Below are 18,647 nucleotides of genomic sequence, written 5' to 3' on the forward strand. Positions count from 1 at the left end.
ATTAGAGCTCCTTCGACACGATTATGGAGAAAGAAGCAGTTGGTAGCGAATCGATATAAACTTTTACAGCTTCAGCCATTGGTATTTTTACGAGCTTCTAATCCAGTGGCTGCTTTCGCTATGTTTCGACTGTTTCGATAGAATCGTTCTGTACGATAGTTTATCAACTGATAACGTCGATAAATCGTCACGTCACAAGTAGCACGTTGTACATCACATTTTTACGATCCTCCCATTTATGCGTCACGGTATGGCTTGGAGTTAATAACAACTTTGGCAAAGAATGCGCGCGATTTTGAACGAAGCTGTAGACTGCGGATCTGACGCGTCCGAGATTATACAGAAGAGGGTCGAATGGACCAGTTGCAATACGCATCTGACCAGGTCCACTCTTCCTTTTCGTTCGAGCCCTTGCCAGACACGGGCGCACGCGATGTTGGAAACCAGTTTCACCCGCCCACACGTTCCAGAACGCGAGTATTCTGACGTCTCTCCCCTTTCTTCCCGGCGTGACATCGAATCTTAATACTCGACCGGACACGCGTTCTGAGACCTCTTTGTCCCCACCGTTCTTTACGACTCACGCAGCAGAAAACAAGAACAATCCAACCACCTCGCCACGAACCATTGCGATTTGTCCGCCGCTACGCGAGCTTAATCCATTTCTACACTATAGTTACCTGTTCTCTATTCTCTACCTTTCGTGATTGTGCAATTGCAGATTTTTTCGTTCGTCTATTTTATTACCTTTCGATATATTTTACAAATTTATTCCGGAATTGCGCAATGGAATTTTTTAACTCCATGCATTCTACGTGTTAGTTCTCTGTGCCTCTTGTGGATCTTTTTCGACACTATGCAGAGGGAATTGATCTTCAAATTGTTTAGCTCTGTGCATTTCACATGTTACTTTTCCACGCGTTTCATAGATTTTTCTCGGACTTGTATAGTAGCAATTTATGTGCAATTTTGTAGATCGTCGTTTTGCAAATAAGAGCCACAGGGGAGTAACGAGTGATACTCTTCGAATTTTGTATAGAGCAGCGATTCTAAGATTTGGTGCTGTGTATATATCAGGTACTCGTCATGTAGTTTTTTCAAAACGTTGTGTACTTGATCGACGTAACTTCCGCAATTTCTGTGATTCACTGGGCTGTCCCGATGATTAACTGCTATCGATGTTACATTTTCCGAAGAATTAATTCTCAGAACGAAGCTATCGGTTTCTTCGAAGTCAATCTATAGATTACAAAATTATCCAAGTGAGACAGAAAACGCCAGTGCTAAATTTATCGCAACATTATTTTTTAACAACTTTATATTTCTTTTGCAAATTTACGTTTCATACTATTTTTATCCAAACTTAGGCTCGTACGCGAAAATCGCGCGAATATTCCGATTGCTCGTCACAACGCGATATACTTTCGATATTTTTATCGTAAACTTTCTTAACGCTGATTTCCTCTTCCTTGACATCTTCGATGGTGCATGATGGAAGAACATTTCGCGAGCAAATTAAAAATTGACGAAACCACATTTCACGTACGTCGAGCTAACATAAGACGAAGAGTACGAAAGGCTGAAGACAGTCCTGGTTTGCGAATTTCTGTAGCTCACAATCGAAGCGAAGCCAGCAATTGCCCGGGAAATCCTTGGCGAGATCGACTCGTTCCATAAATTCCGACGGGCTGGACCGGGTCGCAAATCCACGAGAAATTCGAAAAACGAGCTGAAGCAACCAATGCGGAAACGGATCGATACGGTGGGCCGGTGAAAGGGACGCGCAAACACGTTATTTACCAGTGCATGCGTACCAGATGCACCAAAGCCTCGGGGATCCTACCTGTCCGGGCGTCGAAGTTACTTCATTCGGGGCTGGTAGCCACACCACACAGCCTACTTTCGATCTTTCTCTTTCCATCTATCGATCTTCTATTCTTACTACAAGCAGAATCCAAATGGTACGATCGTCTTTCACATATTTACAAACTGCTGGAAAACACTCGTCACTCTGCTTATGGGTGAGACGTTCTTCAAATAACTGACGAACTTTCCGGAAGATTCAAATCTACCTGTGGATCGATAACTAGCTTTAAACGAAATTTTACGCTTCATACATTTCGGCAACTCCTTTCATCGTAGAAAGTTTCCATTGTTTCGCCGAATGAGTGAATTCAGATATCGACAAGTAAAGAAACTTTTCAAAATCTTTGCCAGCCAAAAGATCAATGACCCGATCCGCGTAAAGGTACGTTTACACGACGATAATTTCTCTCTCGATTCAGTTTCTACAAGAGCATTTTATACACTGTGTTATACTGCATCAGAATTTTATCAATCCGTATCGATAGCTACTGCTATTCGAAGCTTTAATTTAGAAGCTCGCTATAACGCACGGGCTACTACCAGCCAAACTCACGTACACCATGGATATAATATATATATATATATATTTGACGGGGAAAGCTAACAAACCGGCGATTATGAGGAGGTTGATAGCCCGACTAGGATTACGCGAAAAATCGATTAAACAGCCGATGGGTCGAGACTCGTTTCGGGGCTGTTCCACCAGACGAGAACACTTGCGACACCATAACTTTTCCATCAGATATAAAATCGAGTCGTTCGATTGCGAAACGAACCTTGAAATGAAAGCAATCGCGTCATACGAATGGGGAACAATCCTCGTCTCTTGTATCCGTTCGTTCAGATAAAAAAGACTGTTAGGTGAATAACAATCGTGGGAGTGCCTCTTCTTCAAGTGGTATCCCACTAACTATTCATTTCATTGTACAGTGCTGGACTTTGGCTGAGTCTGCAGTTTGCCTATGAAACGATAATTGATGGATAAACTGGCTGAGTTTGCTTCGAGACATGAGAAATTCATCCTAGTAATTTCCATCGAGATGAAGTCATCTTAATAATTCGCTATTGTTTCCAGAAAACCATAGACGTCATAACTTGCCGGAGTCATAAAACAACCGTGCATCGAACCATAATTTCCGCCTAAAAACGTACAAGTGGGTCATCGGTGTCTGTGTGGACGTGGTCGATCGATCAAAGTAATCTGAACGATCTTTCCGATCTTCTAGGAAAGCTGATGGTCCAGATGAAGACACCTGGTTGATACGACGCTGCGCCAGTGATTTCAGTGAGCTCATAGAGCTATTGAAAGAGAAACCTAGACTTTGATGCAAATGATAGACCAAGCTGTAAAATTAAGAAAAGTAGGTCAAAGACTGGATCTAGCCAAATGCGTGATACGACATTATGCATCGTTCTAAATACTATTCTACTAATTTCTAATTTATCGCGCCTGAATCATATCCTATTGTACGTTGCTCTGTTAGAAACAGAGCCAATTGATCCCTGAGCAGCGTTGCTTGAATAGAAAATCATTCGTACATTGACAATGCTAGCGAGAGTCAAGACCAGCACTAAGAGACGGATCTGTGACTCAAACTTGTCGACAGAAAAATTCACGCTCAAGTGGGAAAAGCTGGCGTTTTAATTGTTTCGTCGCCAGCTGATCGAATTAATTAAAGGCAACGCAATTCACGTCCTCCTTATTGACTCGAGTGAACGTTTAGGTTGCTGTTCGAGTGGTACTTGTCTACGTTTATACAGGCTGAGCTTTCAGATGACTAAAACACTGACAGGCCGTTTCTTCGAGTCTTAAAACAGACTATTGGCAAGCAATCTTCTCGATATTAATGACGCTTCGAACAGAGTGATCTAACAATAAATCAGATTCATTGACACGAGAAAAGATTAAAGGCTTGCTTGCTTCTTAGAATAAAATCTAATCTACAACTAGGATGAATCACGCGCTATTTTACGAAGATTCGCAACTTTTCCACGATCAAAGGATTGACCAATTCCGATACATATTTCTAATGAAAAAAATCTGCCACGTAAGAACATCAACCAGAAGTTTGCAATCGCTTTCTTGAACTGACACCAAGTGTTATCTCTTGATTAAGACTAAACCAGTTTCCCCTACCTCAAACTGCATACCAATTTTAATCTAATAGAATGTACTCAAATATTTTTATGTTTTACTTTATCACCCACAAACTGCAAGAATAAATCAAGAACCATTTAAATCTAATGAAAAAACATCGTGCAAGCAATATATTTTTCATGGAGCCATAACCAAATTTGTCCAGTTACAAGGCCATTGTGTCTAGCTTAATCCAATCATCTCACTGACTCAAGCAATCTGTTACTAAAATTGCAAGAATTGTCGAAGAATTTTTCCATTTAAATCTAACGAAATAACATTATGCAAGCAATATGTTTTTCATGGAGCCATAACCAAATTTGCCCAGTTACAAGGCCATTGTGTCTAGCTTAATCCGATCATCTCACTGACTCAAATAATTTATTACTCAAATTGTAAGTATAAAGTAAGTGCGATTTAAATCTAATGCAGCAACATTGTGCAAGGAATCTATTTTCGTAATTGGAAATCTTTAAAGAGGTGTCATTTCTTTTGGAACCACGTGTAATTGCGGTCAGTGAAATCGGCTGTGTGAATCGACTCGCGTGAAGTAGTCGGTCCCTTCTGGCGATAAGGCATTCGAGCTTGCACTCGTCGCGAGGCACTTGAGAGCGCCGGTACTCAGGGACAAGCGGTACTTGCACGCTCCTTCGAGAACTCGAAACGAGGCTGGCAATGAGAAATCGATCCCCCAGTCGTCGTACCTAAAAATCCTGCTCCCTCCCACCACTCTACCGGCTTTAATGCGATTTCTGTGACACTGTAAATAACTAAATCGCCGGCAAGACCTTGTACCCTGGCCAACAAGCGTCCCGAACACTAAATTCTTTAAATCTTGGATTTGCTCGAGTGTCGCCAACCTTTCGCGTCTCTTCTCGAGTCTTTTAGCTACGTCTTTGCACTTTATACAGTTTAAAGCCTTTTTTTCCTTTTTTTTTAAAGAACAATCGAATCCTCGTGGATGGCCTAATATTAGACGCCAAGTATCGGAGTTGAGACTTTTAAACTTAAATAAAGATCCTGTCAAGATCGCAGACTTGGCGATCGATCGAAGCTTTCCGGATGCTTCGAACCGGACTTCGTAACTTACGACGTGTTTAAGAAGAATCGAAACGTTATACATTGTCCAATTTTAGATTTCCCGAAGCACGAGGAATCTTCTGAAATTGGTAACAAGTCTTGCCAGTGTCCTAAATTTTGGAAATTAGAAAATAGAAGAAGAGCGCAGCGCTGCGAGTTAATCCATCTTATCCAGGAATAAACGTTCATTGTATTGTATCGAACATTCTCGCTCTTGGAATATATGAAAAGCCTATGTATTCCAGGAATTCTTTCATGCTGCATTTTATAATTTCAAATTGCCGAGCAATGTGATTGCTATATTTATGTCCGCGACAGCTGCAAAAAACTAAAGGAAATAGAGTTTGCACGATAACTAACAATTTATCATACACCATTAAGCAATGGTGGTTTCCATCAGACTATCTTTCTTTTTTTTTTTTTTTTTTTACAGCTTCATAGCAATTTGCACAAGGTCAAATCCATTATTAGGCTATTCTTCGGTAGACTAGCCAACTATTCTGATAAAAACCCGAGCGCCGATCCGCATCATGCACAATACCGATTCAAGGAAATTAGCAATTAGATAATAAGCTTTTTCCGTTCTTATCACCACTTTTTTCACTTATCTCTTATCAGGCTAATATTTTACACGCTACTTAAAATAGTCTCGAGCATCCAAAGTTATTAATCCATCCGTCAGAAAAATTCAACCGTGACTTCATTGTGCTAACAATGAGCTATATGTGCTAACGTGACGTTAGATTAGAACTAGCGAGGTGATAAAAATTCCGACGAATTGCCTCGTTGCAAATCGAAATGTGAATTTTATTCGTCCAGCCTCTGTGCAGCCCGATACCCTCGAATAAAATACTATTTACGATAATACGATAAAAAAAAACATGTAAAATCCCCTGAGTAAACTGTATCAAGGTATTTTACTTTTGAATCTAATCACCGTCGTAAAAAACCGTCGACGTCATCGAAAAACGTTGCTAACAGCTAACAGACTATAGCGCAGATTGCTTCCATCGTGGATTCGATGGGAAAAAAGCTGGAAATCCTTTTCACGTCGCTTGTCACCGGTTGTATCTCTTTCTCTGCTGGCTGGACACGTCCAGCTGGCCATTTCCAGGCCGGGGAAAAAGCTCCAAAGATTTGTACCTTATGAAAAATATGGTAATGCACGCGGCCTCGCTCGATACGACTCTTCTCTACGGCACGAGGAACGAAAGAAGCATTTCTTCGAGATTTTTCAGGCTTCCACGGACCCGATGGGACGCGTAATTTGAAAAGTTAGCCAGGCTCCGTACAAATGCCGGTCGATTTTACTTTTGGTTCCCATGATTTGTGCGGTTTCTTTCCGTACGGAATAAGAAGAATCGCCTTAATTGAGATGCTCGGTCTTTCATCGAATCTTCCATCCAATGGGTCGTGGATTCAGCCTGCAGAAGAACAACCGTACAACCGATTTTCTAGCTGAATCTTTGATTCTTCGAATGAATATCCGAGGGAAACTAAACTGATCGATAAGGACATTCTTATTTATAAGACTTTAAATGGTTTCCAATGTCGCGTTTTAAACAAGATTGGCATCGATCGACGATTAAAATTAGTCCACTGGCGAATTTTACACGTTAGATTCGACAACCCCGTGCGGTTTTTAATAGTTTGGAAAACAATCGAATTTTTCAGAAGCTCAACCGATCGCTTCTCTTTTTCGTTAGTTCTCGGATTGAAATCTTTATGGACAAGATAGAAGAAACAGACGCCGAATATAGATTCGTTTGACTTATTGAAAATTATGATAAATATTCCAGCGTACGCTGACGTGCAAGAGTTTCCAGCCAGACAAATTCCCCGCTTTGTATCCCAAAAGTCGTGTCTGGAAGAATTTTAATTAATTATTAGGTGTAAGGATAGACGAGTAAAAAAAGAATAAGAATACAACATCAGTTACGATCTTTTTAACATAATAACGCTATTTGTAATAATATTTCTGGAATACAAAATGAAAACTCTATCCGGCCAGAAACCTGCATATTACATGTTCCAATGTATATTTTCCACACCACCGTACATTATACATTTTTCTATATTATATGCATTCTCTATGTATTTTCTTATATCCAAATCGGCGCAGATTCGCCGCTAAATCGTAAGATTTTCTGAATCGTATGAAACGATAAGATCATTTTTCTCTACTTTTGAATATATACAATTAATACATGTAAGTTCTGCACTGGTCGTACGAGTCAAGGATTAATTTATTGATGCAACACTATCATCGACAGTGGTGGTCACTACGTATCAAAGTATGTGGATAAATGATTATTAATCAAAATAGGAAGAAGCGTGCGATTCTCGAGTTTTAGATTGACCGACACAAGTTGAAGAGAGGAAGTCTGTTCTCAAGACAATCGAATCACCGATGAACCGTAACCATACCGGTGTCCCCGGAATAGACCATTTTAATTCAATATCCGTTTACTTCACAGTCGACTTCGTCTCACGTTACAACTCATCCCAATAAAAGAAAAAAGGTATCTCCTAGTGGAAAAGGATCGTTCGACATACAAATTCAATTTGAGAATTAATTATTCATCTGGATAGTTTCACGTTTGTTTTACGCAGCAAATCTCTCATGAAGATTGACATATCCGTAAGTACGAAAAGATCTGTTTGTTGCTGAAACCAAGGAAACTAGATGATAGAGATTTATTTCAAACAAAGATCAGTTTCTATTCTTCAGCGTGGTAATTGATCGAATGCCTTTTCCCAAGGCAACCTCGATTAAATATTCACCAGTGAATCCTTTAATAAACATTTGTTTCCTAACTGATGAAATCTTTTCTCCTCTTCTTCAGAATAGAATATTTCCTATGGCACTTGGTTAATTCTTTAGAACGACAAGAGAGCGAAGAAGAGTAGGAGAAATGATATAAAAATAATAATTAGTAATAATTTATAAATATTGTCATTTCAATTTCGTGTATCACATTTAGAAAATATAATATCTGACACTGAACTTCATTTCGTATGGTGAATTACTATTTCAAGGAAAACGAGCAAAATTATGGAATTTGTTAGAAAAATACCCCCATTTTTATGGAATGTAACAATAAATATTTATTACTTTGTTTCTCTTTCTATTGTATCTTTGCTATGCATTTTTATAAATTTTACATTTTTTATATATCTTCGCACGTGTCTTTTTGAATATAAAATTTACACTCTTATGTATCTGGAAATTTCAGCCATCCTTTCTATCTTCTCCATCTTGCGTCGTATTACTTTTTACAACTTTCACTCTGATTTCTTTCAACGTTTCACGCTACAATCCTGATAATTCCAATAATAAACCGTATGTTTGTCTAAACATTATCGGCTTCTATTGCGACGAATACTTCTTCTGAATTCGGCCTTCTTCTTAAGAAAGAAATCAACTGACACAGATAACTGAACAGCAATGACTAATAGACGTCAGGTGATAAAGAGCAAATGAAAAGAGGAACTGTCTTATCAAAATTTCCACATTCGATGATCGCGCTTGGTACAACTATGCGGTACCAGCCTATCATTTATTGACATTCTAAGCGGACTCCAGCATCCTTCAACAGGCTAAACCGATCATTCTCCTAACAAAGATTTACATTGTGTTGGCAACTAATTAATTGCGGATTTTGTCATTAAGTGGTATTGACAAAATCCGCAATCACTTAGTTGCCAACCCGTATATAACCGAGATGCAGAATCCTCTTTAAAGACTCTGAAACACGAGACATCGAAAAATATAGAACATTTAACAAAAGAGATCTCATCGTGCTAGGTTCATGCCTTAAAGATCGTTGCTCCGATTCCGCCTATAAATACCGCTCTATAAATGCATTTGCACGGTTCGAAGATTTACAGAAATTTCTCTGTGACCAAGCCAAAAACTATTCTTCTGAACGTACCAAGTATATGTACTTTGGCGGCAGATTCGCCACACTGTTCGCTGTTTCCAGTCAAACTGACCGGTTTGCGGCAAACGCGTTACTGGACGCGATGTTGGATACCGTAAATAGATAACGTAATCATGCGTCCAGTTATCGCACGATAATTCAATAGGACGATCACTGTTCGTATTAGCCGACCAAAGACGAGCCTTGGCTACATTCGCGATGATCATTTTGACCTGGCTGTTTCCATATCTCAGATTTGTCCAACTTTCTCAACAGCTGAATAAATCGATCTGTATTTCTTAATGTTAACGTTTTCGTCAAAAACCTGCACTGTGAAAGTGTACGTGCCTTTGAACGCGCGTTTCGTTGACTTTTAGCGAGAAAAAAAGCATTGGAAGCTCCCAGCCTTCTCATATTAACAGTCTTATTAAGGAATTTTCTTCTTTTACGAAATAAAGAATTAACAAACTAACGTGATTTGTCTGCGAGCTTTAGTTCCAACTTTTGAATATCAACGTTCTTATTCTTGTCGTAGCCACAAGACGAAGAGAATTTCTTTTTAGAAACGAAGAAAACGTTTGCATTAAATACCTCGCTATGTGTACGTATGCTCGCGTTGAAATTTTCGTGTTTCAAATTTTACCATCGTAATCGTGATAGTCAGATGGCGTTACAGAGTTGATGGAATTTCAAAATGTTCCGCGTAACGCGTATAATATAGCGCAAAAGCTTTCGTAAAGATAGTGAGCGGAACATAATGAAATTACGACGGCAAGAGTAAATCGAATCAATCGAGGAGAAAATGACCGAAACGATACTGGAACAGAGTAACGTGTATATAGGCGATCCGATGCTGCTAGATATTTTTTACTTCCACGTAGCACAGAATGGTAGTTTAGATTTCAGTGAGTTTTATTTTAGAATAGCGGCGAACAAGAATAGCTTAGGGAGTCTGAAAAGTAGATCAACCAGATATCACGATTATCGACAAGGTTTCAAGGTTCTTACCATCTCTCGGCCTGGATTTATCAGATTATCAAGTATTTTGCAAACATCTTTAAAAATTGGATTTAGCACTAGAAAGGCCAAACGCTATAACATAACGTAAATCTTGTTATTCTCAAAAAAACCTTAACGTCGACACTCTGGTCACGATTACAGATAACTGGAAACATCTCTTACATCGATCGAATTACACAAACCAAACACACGTTCGTCGAATCGCTATCAACTAAGAAAACGAAAAATAAATGCCGCTGTATCAATCAATGATTTTCGTAAGAATCAAATTTGGTGGAGTAAGAAGGAAAATGATAAAACTCTGTCTGCTAAAACAAAGTAACTTAAACTTTATTTCGACCTTGCTGCCTTCTCTCAAGTCCTTCTCCATTCAATTGTATCTCTTTCAACGTTCAAATGTACCTCGAGTTCCGACAAAATATACAAAAATTATTATCTATTCGTCGTTTCAACTTTGTGCTACAATTGCAACGACATGGAAATGTAGCAATTCAATTTGATGTTCTATCTATATGATAAATATATAATAAACATATCTAAATACAATTTGATATTCGATTACGAGTGTCACAATAGTAAAACCAAGAATTAAGTACCAAACAATGCCACAAGTGCAAATAAATATTGTTATACTGTAATTACAAGACCATAAAATATCTTACATGATATTCCATTACATCGTACTATGTTGTTGTACGTTACATTGGATTATTATTACGGCACTGCTAGACGTAATTTATAAATCCAGATCGGCCAAATGAAGAAATCGTACAGCAAGAAAACCAATCCGCTATACCAAAGAATAATTTGCGATTTGTAATTCTTCATATACAGATTTATATTATATTATTATCATTAATACTTAACGAATATGCCTGCAAAACTATCGACGATAATGATTCAAAAGCGAATTTTTTCTACATCGGCTTTCCACTTTTTCTGAAGAAACGTATTAAGCGTTCAACTAGGGGGAAAAGCGTAGCAATGCAAAAATCCATCGACAGCGGATGACATTTCGACGGATTGGCAGTTTGCAAAGCTGACGCGAGCTCTGTCCGCGCCTCCAAACTTCTCGATGTGATCGGAATACGATCGAGTCCCGCGAATTATTCGTATCGCGCGAACCTTTACGAATAATAATCGAGGAGAAGCCAAAGCAGAGACACGGATCGATGTACTTGTTGATCACGTCGCCATCGTTTCTCTTTCCACGTCTGTTTTTCGTTTAACTACCTCGCATGTCTGTACTATGCGCAACTATGTAAGTGCATTAGTGCAACAATTATATTTAAATATATACTTCGACTATAGAATTTGTAGTATAGTAGTCATCTGCGTGACTATATTATCTAATAACAAGTTACTTTTTACATTCTTTTTACATTCTAATCGTTACTGCATCGTATTCTTGCAATTAGAATACGGTGACACAAGCATATTCGAGTTTTTACACGCATGTAACTATAGTAATTCAATAGAATCAAAAGATTTCTTTCCTGTTAAATATTACAACCGCTACTCTGTATCGGATATTTCATACATCTCTGTGTGTCATATACTTTCGTTTAGCAACCTTGCATCTCCGTACTACGCGACTATGTAGACACGTTAGCGCAAGAATTATATTTAACCAGATTAAACACGACCGGTTTCAAAATTTTATTGAAAATTGTATATTCGTCGTTATTTCTTTTGTTCGTCTAACTGTATCAATCTCTCAATTTTTGTTGATATAAGAATTTACATAAAGTTAGAGGAACAAAAGGAATAGCGACGAACGTACAATTGGAAATTAAATTTTGAAACCGGTCGTTTAACCGGACCTGGCAAGCTTAATGTTAAACGTATACTTTGTCCGTACAATTTCTATATTCTGCGTGACTACTCTGTACAATAAGTTACGACTTTTTACACTGAGACCATTGCCGCATCGTATTCTTGCAATTAGAATACGGCGACGTAAGCATATTCAGGTTTTTGCAGACATTCAGTTAATAATTCAATAGAGTCCAGGGATTTGTTTTCTGTTAAATATTATAACGGCTGCTTTGCATTGGATATTTCGTACACTTTTCTACGTCGTACACCTTCTGCACAATTTTATACTTTTAAATACCCTGGTAAACATCCATAGTCTATTTGTAACGTACACGCCGTGTAACTACACCGTAAAGCAAAAACGCTGAATGTGTAGTCAACGATGTGCTGTTACCCTATCATTCGACTAAGCTGTTTGACTATCAGGTATGTACATAATCTACATAACCTTATTGCTTCGCTGTACCAAATCACTAACACTATTTGACCACATTGCACAATTATGCTGAAACGAGATTACGCAAGGCACTCGCGTATTCTGACTCTGATTTACGGCAATCCGCGAGCTCCGGATTTTCCAATAATTACGCTGCCGATCAAATTTATTGAAACAAATCAAAGATAAAAAATGCGGCGCCACTGGCATATGATGCGCGTTTCGTATTAATCTTAGAAATACGATTACGACATAACAACCTTAATCATTCCACTATGTAAGCTTTATCGAATATATTAATAAATTTTTTATGCAATTTATTCCAGGTCTCATAACGCACGACCAGCATACATTGTTCGTCGTAACTCGATGACTCAAGAGTACCACTTACAGCCAATGTCCAAGGCTGACCATGTAAACAAAGCGTACAAGAGCGTCCAAAGGAGCGAAACTTGGAAATTCGGCGACGAAACCGAGCACTGTCGAAACCGATGTTACCCCTGGCCAACGCGTAAATTCTACTTTGGCCAACAACCAAAGTGAGTCCGTCAAACGTACCTATGAATCCTCCGATATAAAAAAAAACGAACAATTTTCTTACAGAAGAATAGATGATATAACAATTCCAAATAATTATCAAAGTCCTATTAAGTCAGGATTGCCAATCGAATATCAAACAGAAGATCGTATATCGGGTATTGTTCAGCAACGTATAGGCTATCAAAGCGATAGATAAGGCCGGTTCTCAACGATAAATATGCGAAGATGCTTATCGTTTCCACGTAACACCGGTACATGCCTCGAATAATCACGGTGAGTGAACTTTAGGAGGCGGTTACGAGACTTGCCAAAAAATTCAATCGCCTGGTGCCAATTGGCCAGCGATTCCTCGTTCTTTCATGTTCCTGAATGTTGGGCTAGTGGATGGTCAGTACCAGGGAGGATATTTTTCACGTTGTTTCCACAGGTTTCACAGAAATTCCTCTATCACTCTGTGAAGTTCTCGGCCTAGATATCTCATACTTATTGAGCATCTTGAAAGAAACTCGAGGTATCTATAATATTCCGAGAAATTAGAACAAGTGGCTTATAAACTTCTTAACATATCTTCTACAACTTACAACTTGCGACCACATCGATCGGTTAGTTCAAACTGGAAATTTCTATGATTCTTTAGAATCTTGAAAGAAACTTGCGGTGTATCTACGATATACTCGGAAATTAGGATGAACGACTTATAAATCCTTTGAGGGATTCTCTAGAACTCGACCTAGCTAGCTAGCTCTGCCATTCGCTCAAACTTCGTTCTAAATCCACAGACGTTCGATTCGGTCTGAAAAGTCACTGGTCCCAGTCATCGTATCGCTTTAGTAGTGCTCGATACGATTAATCGTAAAGGAAATTAAAGATCAACTGTACTTGCCTCGGATGCGTGCACGAGGGCGGCGTTGGCGACGAGCAGCAGCAAGAGGCAGCTCCTCAGCGAGCTAGAAACCCTCATGATGGGATGTGGACCTGTTAGCCCCGTAGTTGAGCAGCGTGTCCACCGGTGTTCTTCTCTATGTACACTGGGTTCGTCGAGGGAACCTCTCGTCAACGCATGACGAGGAAGAAATCGCGCGACCGGTCCCCTTCTTCCAAGGACACTTCGATCTGGACCTTCACGGAGCCGACTGTGAGGACCACACTGCGAGGACCGGCTACTACGGGCAAACTTGGACGTACAAACTGGTCTGAAGCGACAACGCGGGACACGCAGGACCGTACAACAGCGTACCGGTGTTCGGTAGCGTCTGAAAGGCCGAGCGCGCCGGCAAGATAAAACTTTTTCAAAAGCCCGGTGCTTTTCCCTCACCCCGCCGACTCGCCGACAGATTCAGCTGCGTTCCCTTGCGCTCCGCCGTTCTGTCTCTCACCCGCTGACTTCCTCTTTCTCTGCTCTCTCCGTCCACGGGGCTTCCCTCTCCTCTCTGGCCATCCACCTCTTCCTCCTCGCTCGCAACCACCAATTCGCGCCGTAGCTCTGTCCTTTGCTAGTCGTCTGCCTTCCACTAGCGCGATATTCCCCCACCATTGGACCACAGCTTCCCCTCCTCTGCTGTTGTCTCCGGCGCGTCTTTCTCCGTCGTGCTCCCCACTCCACGCCGTCTTTCTCTGGCTGCCCCCACTCCGCGATATTTTGCGAGGGTCTAACGTCTTTGTCGCTCGCCGAAGGTAGCGGTGCATCTTTTTCTCGCAGCGGATTCTTTCTCTACACGGAGAGGAGTAAGTTGTTCCTGCCACGGACACGATCGTTCCGTACTTACGCACGAGGCGACTAGGATCCAAAAGTGGACGTACGCGATTTTTTAACAGGAGAACTATCGCATCGATCGAGATCACTGGCTTTACGATTTCATTTGAAAACTCCTATCTCGTGTTACATTTTTTTCCACGACGATGTAATGATCTTTTTATTTATTCAAAATCAAAATAATTTTGCATCGTGGCTGCTTGTAGCAATAGCAGCCGCAATGACCGGTAGTCGTCAAAGTGTAAAATGCTCCTACGATCTGTTTACCGAATCCGAATTAACCAGTTCCCTCGGTGTGTACATCTTGTCAGGCGTTTTTTAAATTTTCATCGGGTATCGTTCGATACGGCGGCGTCGATTATCAGGGAAACTGTGGATCCACCATGACGCTAACGCTGGAATTATCACAGCGGTCGAGATGACTGGTTTTACAATTTTATAAACGTACTAACCTTCGTTTAGAGATCATAATCTTGAATGGATTAATAATATCAAAAATATACCGTTTAACGTGGAATTCCTTTTGTAGGAAAGTAACAAGTCAATAAATATGCAAATATTCTATTGTTACGTATTTTTTAAAGACCAGTCGATCAGTTATATTGTACACAGTATATTGTATTGTATACAGTATATATTGAAACTTAGCTTCGTTTTAACTGTCGATAGTTGTACTGTTAATGAGTCCAGGATCAAATTGCAGATCATAAGCGCGCCGATACCTGCACAACTACGTCCGTTATGTTAATCGTCGATGACTCGGTTATGTCAGATAATTAATTTTGGCAACGATCGGAGAAAGTGACGCGAGAAGTCAGATCGTCGTTCATCTTTGGTCTTGAACTATTGTTAAGCGACGGCGGAGAAAGTTACTGGTGTCGTGCAGCGCAGTTAACTAATTGGCAAGTTGTTGCTACCATAGCCGGATATCGCTCCATTTGTTACGTTTCTTGTGGAATAAACGATGCAGGTTCCTTTAAAAACTATCGTAGAATATTCTTACGTAAAGCTGCACCAGGATCACGAACAAGGGAACAACGTATCAAACCTTTGGAAACATCCTACGAGAGAGATCCGTGCCATTTGCGGACCAAACTAATAAATTCACTCGTCTCCTTCTTCTTTTTTCAGGGGGATATTTTTAACGCAAAAATAATCGATTTTAAAGTATTTCGTCGTTTTACGGTTCACCGATCCGTTCAGTTTTTTCTCTAATCCCGCAAGCCAGTCGAGGCTGTCCGCTTGAAAATTCACGAGACAGCGAATCGAACGGCCATCAGCAGCGACGAGTCATACCGGTAGGAAAAAGAAGATATAAAAAAAAAGAAGAAGAAAAAAAAAGGAGAGGAGAACCGCGTGCTTTCGCCGACGCGTATTCCCTCCTTGTCTCGCTTGACACGACCTCTTCGTCCAACTGGAGGATCTGTTGCGCTCAGCAACAGATGCGAGGGTGATCTTTTTTAAACGGGTCAACCTCGCCTCACGCGTATCCGCCCGCGTTTTCACCAACGAGATGCATCCTGGACCAGCATAGACGGTGTAATTATAACAGCCTGTCTGTTAATCATAGCAAAGGAAAAAAAGAAAAAGAATGAAAGAACAGTCGCGCTAATTCATGTCGAACCGCGAGCAACAGATTATTCGCGAGGATCGAACTGCCCGTCTATTTACCCTCCAAGATCGTTATGTGATATATAGATACTGTTTTACCTGCGATCGAAATTAGACCACGTTTTTGGAATATATTTTGTATCGTTTCAAGAAACAAGCGTGTCACAGGTTGCTCGATAGAATTTTGTTTGTATTGTACCTTTGACCAGTTAGCTGTTTTCGACGAGAATACACGTCATGCGTAAAAGGTAGCTAGAATTTGATGTTTAAATTGCAGTTTAGTAATTACGGTAAATTGCAGTAATGAAATTAGAAGATAGAAACAGTGATTTTTATGTTACAGGAACTGTAGATACCCTGTGTCTGACGATTATACTCGTCGTCGGTTACTTTTTTCGGCACGTTACAGGCACACGCTTCTCAAAGCTTTCTTATATTAACAAATATTGAGAAATCGGCTGATACAAGAATTCACATAAAGTTGGAAGAACAAATATCGATGAATGTAGAATTTTAAAATAAATTTCGAAACCGATCATTTGATCCGGTCTCTGATAGGCTCAGTGTTAAGACAATCTGGCAAATGTACCTAATTAACAGAGAATCTACGAGAAAGCTCGTGTCGACGAAGAAACATTTTTTTTAGCCAGTCTGTTAATAACAATCTGTGTCACCATATACGAGTTACGAATGCAATAAAAGAAATCGAACCTTCGCACACATTTCCAACGACTAAATAATAAATAAACCTCTGGAGGACGGGCAAACACATAAATGTGTCATATTTTGATCAACGATCAATACGTATGCTAATTTCAACATTGCTGTCTGTTGCTTACGATTTCACTTCTAGGAAAACTCTACATCTTCTTTTGTCTCTATTATTGGGTTGGCAACTAAGTGGTTGCAGGTTTTGTCAATACTATCTAATGAAAAAAACACTTAGTTGCCAACACAATGTAATTGTTGAGAATTTTGGATCTTAATAACCGAAATAGTGGTATAGGAACGCTAAATTTACATTTGGAATTAATATTAGAATAATTAAATATTTATTTGGTGAGCGATTTCTAAGATATTCATCGATACGTACTTGTACGCGTCTCAGCACTTTCTTCCGTACCTGACTGTTAACCGACTGTACGGTTTACATTCATTTATTTTCGAGACGCCGCGCACACACATACTTCCACACACTGGCATTCACACACAAGTATTTCTACCACGCATCTAACCTAGTCTAACACATAAAATTATACATATCTCGATAGTAATACGACGGGAAGATCGCCGACATACAGACAATGTGAACGAATGTCGACAAGCCGAAAGAGTCGGAAAACTTGAATAAGCCTAACGGCCATCGATATATTTCGGCAGCGCAGTCGTTGCTCGTCAGTTGGCCATCGGAGAGTCAAGAACGAAGAGTCGTTAATCGAGAGTTGTCATATCACACTATTGCATTTAGTTCGAGTTAAATAATCGTTTTCTCTTTAATCCACTGTAATAAATCCATTTATCAATAAATTGTCACATAGGATAGAGACCAATGAAAATTCTAATTTCTAACATTTCTGAATAAAGAATTTCCATAATATTGGGTTGGCAACTAAGTGTTTGCGGATTTTGTCATTAGCTGGTAATGACAAAATCCGCAATCATTTAGTTGCCAACCTAATACACTCATACACGCGTTTGCTCTCTCTATTCCGAGATATAAAAGCTCAACACTAATGTTACAAGCCAATTTCATTTCTTCGCCTATCTTCTAGCAAAGATTCTAATAAAATCGAACACCTGATCTTACATAGTGTTCTAACACGTTCGTCGCCACGTCACCCATATCTATGTGACGGGTGTACTTCCGTGGGGGGCCCGTCACCAAAGTATGGGTGACGCTCATCTTGTTATATAGGATATACAACATAAAAATATTAAAAACACGTTATACCATACTTTTAATTAATTTATATTCTGGATAATATATTACATTATTCTATATCGCATGGTATTTCTTAAAACATTCCAAACACATTTAGGCTCATCCTTAGGCACCTCGAACAATAGTTGTAGACTTCGTCATCACTATTCTCCTCACTTTCAAATATATTTTCACGCTGTTTACTGAACATTTTGAGGATGAAAAAATCACAAGTATGCTTCTCGACTAAACGAAAGATCTGAGATATCTGCCATGAGATCCCTCGGAATACTTTAGCTGGAAAGCCTATCGCTTTCTCCATTTCAGAACTAAATAATCTTTTCATTACAATGAATCGAAGGCGATAAACAACGAATGTCGCTCTGTTTACGTTCCCCCCGCAGGAAACTTGGCCGAATCACACTGGGCGACGAACGTGTTTTAAAGCGCCTTAAAGCTCGTAGCCAAATCTGCCTTAGACGCGGCGGATCGTTCAAAGCGTGCAAGTCCGAGTGGAACTCAAGCAGCAATAGATATGCCAT

At 39.7% G+C, this 18,647-nt stretch overlaps 1 protein-coding gene across 2 annotated transcripts in view; it reads right to left on the bottom strand.

Moving 5' to 3' along the window:
* The window catches only part of LOC117217134 (basement membrane-specific heparan sulfate proteoglycan core protein-like), a 186,140-nt gene extending 172,057 nt beyond the window's left edge, over positions 1-14,083 (bottom strand). The window contains exon 1 of one of the 2 annotated variants that reach the window (XM_033464496.1): positions 13,704-14,083. In XM_033464496.1, coding sequence (XP_033320387.1) covers positions 13,704-13,781 — 78 coding nt within the window. In that variant the 5' untranslated portion in view covers positions 13,782-14,083. The remainder of the gene's footprint in view (positions 1-13,703) is intronic. The other variant, XM_033464497.1, reaches the window with a different exon arrangement.
* Positions 14,084-18,647: the final 4,564 nt, after the last annotated feature.

Source organism: Bombus bifarius, unplaced genomic scaffold (genome assembly GCF_011952205.1).
Source record: "Bombus bifarius isolate JDL3187 unplaced genomic scaffold, Bbif_JDL3187 scf7180000007974, whole genome shotgun sequence".
In the NCBI taxonomy this organism is placed as follows: Eukaryota; Metazoa; Arthropoda; class Insecta; order Hymenoptera; family Apidae; genus Bombus; species Bombus bifarius.